The sequence below is a fragment of the Sphaeroforma arctica genome (genome assembly GCF_001186125.1).
Source record: "Sphaeroforma arctica JP610 unplaced genomic scaffold supercont1.1704, whole genome shotgun sequence".
NCBI classification, from domain to species: Eukaryota; class Ichthyosporea; order Ichthyophonida; genus Sphaeroforma; species Sphaeroforma arctica.
Genome location: NW_014038854.1, coordinates 2,437 through 12,000, shown reverse-complemented (window position 1 = coordinate 12,000; position 9,564 = coordinate 2,437). Strand labels below are relative to the sequence as shown.

General features: G+C 44.2%; 2 protein-coding genes across 2 annotated transcripts in view; one reads left to right on the top strand and one right to left on the bottom strand.

Annotated features, from left to right (window-relative positions):
* Positions 1-262: 262 nt before the first annotated feature.
* On the top strand, positions 263-7,965 carry SARC_11470 (glucose-6-phosphate 1-dehydrogenase X). Its single transcript, XM_014294446.1, has 10 exons — positions 263-463; positions 1,041-1,169; positions 1,928-2,124; positions 2,707-2,838; positions 4,050-4,130; positions 4,326-4,391; positions 5,014-5,232; positions 6,076-6,255; positions 6,626-6,734; positions 7,187-7,965. Exons 1-10 carry the CDS (start codon positions 268-270, stop codon positions 7,375-7,377), a joined length of 1,500 nt encoding a protein of 499 aa, XP_014149921.1. The 5' UTR covers positions 263-267; the 3' UTR covers positions 7,378-7,965.
* Positions 7,966-8,789: 824 nt separating this feature from the next.
* The window catches only part of SARC_11469 (prefoldin subunit 3), a 2,531-nt gene continuing 1,756 nt past the window's right edge, over positions 8,790-9,564 (bottom strand). Inside the window, exons 3-4 of the mRNA XM_014294445.1 lie at positions 8,903-9,236; positions 8,790-8,870 (exon numbers count right to left, since the gene is read on the bottom strand). Coding sequence (XP_014149920.1) covers positions 9,045-9,236 — 192 coding nt within the window. The 3' untranslated portion in view covers positions 8,790-8,870; positions 8,903-9,044. The remainder of the gene's footprint in view (positions 8,871-8,902; positions 9,237-9,564) is intronic.

Here is a 9,564-nt window from a genome sequence, read left to right as displayed (position 1 = left end):
TATATAGTGTGTGTGTTGTATATATATATATGTATGTAATATATGTGTTATTTTGTATATATATATATATATATATATATATATATAAATCTAAATATATATATATCTATATATCTATAATATGAAGGGATTCTGATTTGTGAATTGTACCGATAGCCTGTATCGGTTGATATCTTATTCGAGTCCTTGTGGCCTCGTATTGTCCAAGCTTATCCTACTAACTCATCTTTACTGATCCCCTTCCTCAAATCCACTTTGTTATAGGTCATGGATAGTCCACTTACCATCGTTGTGTTCGGTGCATCCGGTGATCTGGCTGCCAAGAAGACCTATCCCACCTTGTTTTCCTTGTTTGTGCACAATTTCTTACCCCAACACACCCAAATCGTCGGATACGCGCGATCGAAGCTCTCCAAGGATGAACTTATCAAGAAGATTACACCCTACATCAAGCCTAAGAACGGTAAGTGTGCGTATATGCTGTGCGTTTGCTCGGTCTCCCTGAATGCTCATGCATTAACTTACTGAGTGTGTACGACAATCGAACCCCATTTGTTTATGTGTCCTGAATCCAAGGTATTCTGCTCCCACAATCGCCCGTTGCCAAGTACACACACGTCTGTCGCACTATTGCCTATGTGTAACTTTATGTTGGGACGTGCTTATGCAAAATAGGACATGTACACTTAAATGAGTGCCTATGAATTGGGGGTGACTGTCATTCAAATAGGCTCCGGTTACCAAGGACACCGTGGCTGCGGTGATACTTTGCATATGTATTTCAATACTATTCGTGTGTATAATCCCATACTAATCGTGTGTATGAACTCATACTTATCGTGTGTATAAACCCATACTAATCGTGTGTATAAACCCATACTAATCATGTGTAAAAACCCATATTAATCGAGTGTATAAACCCTCACTAATCGTGTGTACAAACCCATACTAATCGTGTGTATAAACCCATACTAATCGTATGTATAAACCAATACCCGGATGTGAATGTTTTCCAACACATGGCATGGACCATCCTACAGAAGCCGAGAAAGAGACGATGAAAAAGTTTTTCGAGCTCCTCTCCTATGTTGCTGGAGCGTACGACGACGGCGCAGCATTCAAGAATCTCAACGACGAGTTAGTGAAGTGGGAGGACAATTTTGAATCAGGTGGGTGGGGACACATGCGTGTGTTGCTTTGCTTTAGTATCGGTACATACTATTCCTTTGTGCGTATGCGTATGCGTGTGATGGATGTTGTGTGTACAGCCTATATATATATATTTACATACATATATAAACACACACACACACACACACATATATATATATATATATATATATATATATGTGTGTGTGTGGTGTCTGCTCTTCACATTGTGTACTGTGTGTGGTGTCTTCTTCCCGGGGAGGAGAGGGGCGACACGAACCCCTGCGAGCTGATTGGTGCCGAGTAGAGGCGCGCTTCAGATAGCACGCCTGTGCACACGGGTGTATGAAGCTGTTACCACACCCATCCAGACGTTAATAACGGGGTTAACAAGCGGATACACATGTCTTGTTAACTGTCACTGCTACCATTCTAGCACGTCTGCGTATTGCTGCACACTTGGGCAGTTGTAATATATCAGTTTGTCAGTGGTAATATATTCGTTGTAATTGCTATGTAACTGTTTGGTGCATGCACTACCGTTCACGGTTACTGTTTCTTTTTGCAGGCTCACCCAATTATGCTGAAGTGGTAGTCGCAAGATCAATCTCATCATGCGTACACGTATATATATATATATATATATATATATAGTGGTGTGTGTGTGTGATAAAGTACCACTTAATTTGTCATTCACATATCTGTCAATCTGCCACTTGCATATTTGCACCCTAGTACAAAGTACCAATTAACTCATCCACCTATCCTTCCTCCACAGCCGCCAACCGCATGCACTACCTGGCCCTTCCGCCGTCTGTGTTCCAGCCAGTCACCACACACATCAAAGCAGAGGTCATGGCCTCTGAAGAGTCTCAGAAGTGGACCCGTGTCATCATTGAGAAACCATTCGGCAAGGACAGCGTGAGCAGTGCCGTGCTTTCCAACCATCTCGCGAGTCTATTCACAGAAGAGCAGGTAGCGGTGCCACGCGTGCTTGTGTGTGTTTATATATATATATATATATATATATGTGTGTGTGTGTGTATGTATATATATATATGTATGTGTATGTGTATATATATATGGGTGTGTATGTATCTATGTGTGTGTGTCAATTGCTGAGGCTGTCACGATACTGTTGTCACGAAGATGAATTTCAAGGGCTATTCTCGTTGATCTGAATTAATAAGAATAAGTTCTTGGGCCCTTTGGATGTCTTTGAAGCGCAGTCACAAATGCGTGTCATATGTAGTATATCAGAATACACACTTTCCAGCGCGTACATCCATACATCCATACATCCATACATCCCTGTGGCGGGTTTCCATTGAAGCTTTGTTGATCCGCTGTTTGGATCACTCGCTGACTATACTCCATCGCGAGAGTCTGTCGAAGATTAACCACAGTATCATCCATGTACCCGTCAAACACCGCCAGATCTGCCTTATTCATTAACCCCGAGTACTTGATGCTGAGTCGGTCTCCAGTATATATCCACCTATAAATCTCCTCTATACTGTTTTTGACCCGTTTCCTCTTTCGTTCAACGGCCACCAGATTTACCGTATCGACCACTACCTGGGTAAGGAGATGGTGCAGAATCTTCTGATTATGCGCTTTGCCAATGCCATGTTCCAGCCCATCTGGAACCGCAATTACATTGAGTGCGTGCGAGTCACGTTCAAAGAGGTGGGTGTGCTGTGTGTAGCCTGCGCTATATAGTATATGAGTGTGCCAGTTGTGATGTATAGTATGTGAATGTGTTTGTTGTGTTATATGGTATATGAGTGTGTAGCCTGCGCTATATAGTATATGAGTGTGCCAGTTGTGATATATAGTATGTGAGTGTGTTTATTGTGTTATATAGTATATGAGTGTGCCAGTTGTGTTATATGGAATATGACTGTTTGTTGTGTTATACAGTATATGAGTGTGTCAGTTCTGTTATATAGTATGTGAGTGTGTCAGTTCTGTTATATAGTATGTGAGTGTGTCAGTTGTGTTATACAGTATATTGGTGTGCCAGTTGTGTCGTCTGTGTGAGATTAGGTGATAGTGGATGGGGTCTGTCATGTGTACGGTGCTCTTTCTATGTGCGTGTAGTGTATTATATGGTGTATCTGTCGGTTGTTGAGGTTTAGTTCCAGGGCGTGAGTGGTTGTGGGATAGTGGTATTCTCCCTTTGGTGTGTGTAATGTGTAGTAAGATGCTCATAAGGCTATGTGTACTGTGGTGGTATCTGTCGGTTGTTGAGATTTAGTTCCAGGGCGTGAGTGGTTTTGGGATAGTGGTATTCTCCCTTTGGTGTGTGTAATGTGTAGTAAGATGCTCATAAGGCTATGTGCACTGTGTTGCGAGGTGCATTCGTTGTATGTGTGTTGCTGTGGGGTGTGTTGTTCTCCTTCTGGTGTGTGTAGTGGTGATGTATAATCCATCTTCGTTCTTTCCCATGTTGTGAGTGACATATCTTAGGCTTGTGTGTGTTGATGTCTGGTGTACTATTAACGTGCTAGGGTGTCATACGGGTAATCAATTGGTGTGTGCTTTGTCGTGCAGAATGTGGTTCGTATGGGACGTTTGAGTGGCGTGTGTTGCCATGTGCTCATTCCCCTTGCGAACGCTCGCCGACCTTGGAATTATGGGAGTTGATAATAAGTCTATAGGACATTCTGTGTCCCAAAATCAGATTAGAGGTGCACTGGAACGCAACCCTCATTATATATATATATATATATACTATTTATAGATATTATATATATATATATATATATATATATATATATATATATACACATACATATACATATACATATACATATACGTTTGTTGGCATAATCCCTCTTTTTCAACATTTGCACTCGACTCTGACGCCGTGCGTTTGCGTGATCTCTTCTTTGCAGCCGTTTGGAACACAAGGCCGTGGTGGCTACTTCGACGAGTTCGGCATCATCCGAGATATCCTACAGAACCACTTGCTTCAGGTAGGGTTCTAGGGTTTGGCTTCAGGGTTTCCCCACAGCTTGCTGTCATTGATGTGTTCATGCATCCCCAGTCCAGTCCAAAGTACCAACTACACAGTGGCTTCCAGCTATGTGTGTTGATATTCGACGTTGTGTTCCGCACATTCAACCCCCCGTCCTGTTATTTATAACGGTACACGATTGCATATCCTTCAGGTCCTGTGCATTGTCGCCATGGAGAAACCCGCGTCACTGGACGCTGATGATCTGCGCAATGAAAAGGTATGGCCACGGGTGCCAATCGTCCACTCTCGAGGCCTTCTTACTTCTGGATAGTCGTGTACATGACTTGTGAGAATGTATTTATTCGTGCATAGGCTCGGTTGTGTGTGTATACTTGTACATCACCGTGTGCGTGGAGCCAAATCAATACATGTGTTTCAAACAGCACTCTTATGTGTGATCTGAGATACATCTGGTGGTGTGTACTTCGATCTGTTCGCCCGAAATGACAATATATAATCATATGTATGTAATCATATATAAATATGGGTAATTGGTATGCATACACCCGCTGGCCAATCCGCACACACATCCTTTACATATAGCCATTACATATACTCGCACACCCATTACATATACTCACAGACCCATTACATGTACTCACAGACCCATTACATATACTCACACACCCATTACAATACTCACATGCATACTACATATACTCACACACCCATTACATATACTCACACACCCATTACATATACTCACACACCCATTACATATACTCACACACCCATTACATATACTCACACACCCATTACATACACTCATCCCCATTACATATACTCACACACCCATTACATATACTCACACACCCATTACATACACACACTTCGTGCAGGTCAAGGTCTTGAAGGCGATCAAAGGCTTGTCCATGGACGATACCGTGCTGGGGCAGTATGTGGCATCGAACATCCCCAACGACGAAGACAGCAAACTGGGTTATCTGGATGACAAGACAGTGCCTGACGACTCCAAGACACCCACGTACGCCTCCACGGTGCTGTACGTTGAGAACGAGCGATGGGATGGCGTGCCCTTCATTATGAAGGCCGGCAAGGTGTGATCTGTGTGCATACGCGCGTGTGTAAGCGTTCGAGTGTATGTGTGTGTGTTTTTGTGAATTCGTGTGTGTGTGTGTGTGTACGGTCACGTGTGCGTGTGTGTGCTGTTGTCCTTGTTTTTGGGCTCAGGGGAGGGGAGGGTAGGGGTTGTTGCATCGTATGTCCGCAGTTGCAGTGCATTATACTAGGAACGGGCGCTAGTAATTTATTGTTCGTTGTTGTGAAGGCTGACACGCTACGACAAATGGCGGACTTACACTTTAATGTTCATGTTTGTTTTTTTGTGTGTGTGTGTGAGAGTGAGTGTGTTTGTGGTCTGCCTATGTTTAATCGAGCGATGAACGGGCGGGGCCATAGTCATCATGTGATGTGCTTTATGTGCTTATGTTCGCCCACACATTACTAAAAGCCGAACGTTCTGGAACAAATACACGCCCGTACATCAGGGCAGGCCTGTGATATCGTTGAGTTCATCGTTTATAGCGTTGATCGCATACATCCCACACTTTGTATATGCGGCACATCTATTTATAGAACACCGTCGTAGCACTCCGCAATTGAGCAAAAAATTAAAGATAAATCCTCTCGGGAGTTCCACAGCTTTGTTGTCTGTGAGTATACAATTTACATCACCCCATCACTTGGATATATGACTCACATCACCCCCCCCCCCCATCACTTCCTGCTATCACACGTCCAATTACATGTATATACCCGAAACGTGCTGGTATACTCATATTTTCATTTCTCCTCATACCTAAACACACAGGCGTACGTAAAGCCTACATTCGCATTCAGCATACTCATGCTTTCATTCCTCCTCACACCCAAACACACAGGCGTTAGACGAGCGTAAAGCAGACATTCGCATTCAGTTCAAAGACGCTCCCGGAGACATCTTCAGTGCCTTGGGCGGCGAAGTGCACCGCAACGAATTGGTCATCCGATTGCAGCCAGACGAAGCAGTCTACATGAAACTCAACATCAAGAGCCCTGGACTCAGATCCAGGCCACTCCAGGTGCGTGCAGTACAGTGTAGTTGTATATCGATAATGTTATACGTGCGTGTGTGTATGTGTATGTGTACTTGTATGTGTACTTGTATGTGTACTTGTATGTGTATGTGTATGTGTAAATGTATATGTATATGCAAGCACAAAGTCTGTCACCGCCTAAGTGAGCTATCCACCATGTTGTACCCCGAGTGCGCTTCATATCGTTGGCTTCATTTAATTGAACATGACCATACTTCGATAGCATTGAACATGCAGAACTAAATGTTCCATACATCTAATTGAACATGGTCGTATTTCTGTTGCATATCACAGGCTGTACTAAATGTCTCATACATTCAATTGAACGTGGTCGTATCTCTATTGCATTGCACAGGCTGAACTGGATGTTACATACAAAGATCGGTTTGAAGACGAGCGATTGCCGGACGCATACGAGCGACTGCTTCTGGATGTCATCCGCGGCCAACAGGGCCACTTCGTTCGTAAGTAGACTTGCCCATGAATATATGTACAAACCATAAACCCTAATCCTTCGAAACCCTGCATAACTATGATTGTATTGATGTGTCTGTAGGCAAGCGACTTGGTGTATGGCTCGCACGTTTGCGTGAAGGTTCCTTCTTCATTTCTGTGTAACAATTCGTATCATGTCGAACCATGGTTAAATATACATTTGGATGGCACGTTGGAGGGGTGTCGCGGCCATACTCTTCGGTTGTATGCTATTATACGATAGGCTCTCATTGCCAGATAAGTAAGTCCACCAAAACATGAAACACAGCCACGAACCAACCCGTGTGCTTGTTTTAACCCTCGTGCTTGTTTTAACCCCCATGCTTGTTTGGTTTAACCCCCATGCTTGTTTGGTTTAACCCCCATGCTTGTTTGTTATAACCTCCATGCTTATTTGTTTTAACCCCCATGCCCCATTCAGGTTCCGACGAGTTGGCTGAGGCGTGGCGCATCTTCACACCGCTGCTGCATGACATTGACGCAGGGCTGGTAGAGTCGCATGACTACGCCTACGGGTCACGAGGTCCGTCTCTCGGAGACGACCTAGCCAAGAAATTCGGCTACAAATACCACAAGGGAGCGTACATCTACTCAAAGCAACCGCCGCAATAAGTGGGCTACTCAAAGGTACCGCCGCAATAAGTGGGCTGGGCTACTCAAAGCTACCGCCGCAATAAGTGGGCTACTCAAAGCTACCGCCGCAATAAGTGGGCTACTCAAAGCTACCGCCGCAATATGTGGGCGGGGCTGGGTCTGGGTCTGATGTGTGGTACAAAGCGTGTGCGTAACGAGCGTAGCCTCGCGTGTGTGGGTGTGGGTGGACATGCTTGTGACATGTCGCAGCACAGCCACACGTCTGTGTGTAAGATTAAGGAGAGTATCGTCCCGTACCTCTATCCCCGTTGCTTGGCAACGCTATGGACGAGTCTCTGTGGGGTGTTATTAGGTTCAGCACAATGCGATAGATACATGCGCGAGACGTCCATGTGACTCGCCGTGCGGAAGACTCTGAGCGCTGTGACCGAGCGTGTGAAGTCACAAGGCAGTCGTATTGGCTGAGGCCAATGGCGAGATGCGGCACCATGCAAACTGTATAGTAGTGTAGTGGGGCTCCTTCTGTATGGATGTAATACGCTCGCCAGAGAGGGTAGATCGGATATTCTAATCAATAAAGCTCGTGTTGGTTAACTCACGTCGCGTAGTCCGTTGTCTTGAAGTCTATCTCACGTCGCGTAGTCCGCTGTCTTGAAGTTTAACTCACGTCGCGTACTCCGTTATCTTGAAGTTTAACTGACGTCGCGTAGTCCGTTGTCTTGAAGTTTATCTCACGTCGCGTAGTCTGTTGTCTTGAAGTTTATCTCACGTCGCGTAGTCTGTTGTCTTAAGTTGGGCTGTATTGCTGTATTAAATGGTGGAAGGCCATCTGGTGGCCGAGAGTATCGGAATACGCCTAGTGAGAACGTCTGTTCATAGCATTCAATTCATCCAACCCTGTCTCAGGACGCACTTGGCCTTATGATACCACTTGTACACCCTAATCCCACTCACCAGCTGATTCATGCTATAGTGCGACACTAGACACCATAAACTCACTCACCGACTAATTCTTTCTATAGTGCCACACTGGACACCATCAACCACTCACCAACTAATTCTTTCTATATTGCGACACTGGACACCATCAACCCACTCACCAGCTAATTCTTTCTATAGCGCGGCATTGAATGATCCCACTAATTCACACCACTTGTATTGAACGCTGTGACACCTGCTCTATGTACTATGCTATTCTCAACACGGTCTCATCATAGACGACAATAAAATGGAATCTGAAATACCAGCACTCGTCAAAAAGACGAAAAATATCATATGATGTTGTTCTGAGGCCATTCCATATTTTTAATATCTATAGAAAGTATCATACGCGATAGTTTAAAGCCACCACATATTTTATCTATAGTAGGTATCATATGCATTCGGATACTTAACACGGACTTTTCATAGACGACAATAAAATGTTTTAGGGTTTAGGGGTTTTACCAAATATATATAGAAAGTAACATATCCGAATACCTACATGTATGAAACGGAAGGTCTGCGAATTCCTACATGTATGAGACGGAAGGTCTCCGAAAACCTACATGTATGAGACGGAAGGTCTCCTGCACGATACTAAACAAACGATCCTAGATCATCGTCTCTAACCATCACCTGACTCCTACCTTACACCATACACCTTACACCTTCACACCCAGTTGACAGGCTCCTAATCTTTAGTTTTATTTCTGCGTGCGTCGGCGGCGTACATCCCAGTTGTACAGCCGGGCGATGTTGACTTCGGTGATAGTGCACTGTTCACGTACAAAGTCTAATGATTCCGCGAGCGACGCCACACTCTCCTCCGTCTGGTGCAGATTCTTGTTTAGCAACTCCTCAGCTTCGTCTATGGGGTACTCCAGCATCACGTTGGCCTGTGCAGGAATTGAGCGGGAGGATTCGGGATTAAGCCAAAAGGAAAATAGAAATGGGTTTGTGTATTGAAGAAAGGTATGATTTTAAGACGGACTCGGGCCAGGTGCTGTTTGACAGTATTTTCATTAGCTTGGTGCGAGTTGAACAGAGGTTACAAGGTTATCAGCCGCACTTTGAACCCTATTGATAATAAGAGTAAACAGTACAACACGCATGCACATATAGATGGAAGTAAACATTCAGGCAAGTATGATCCTGCAATATATATATATATATATATATACATATAATACATCCATACATACATACATACATACATACATACCA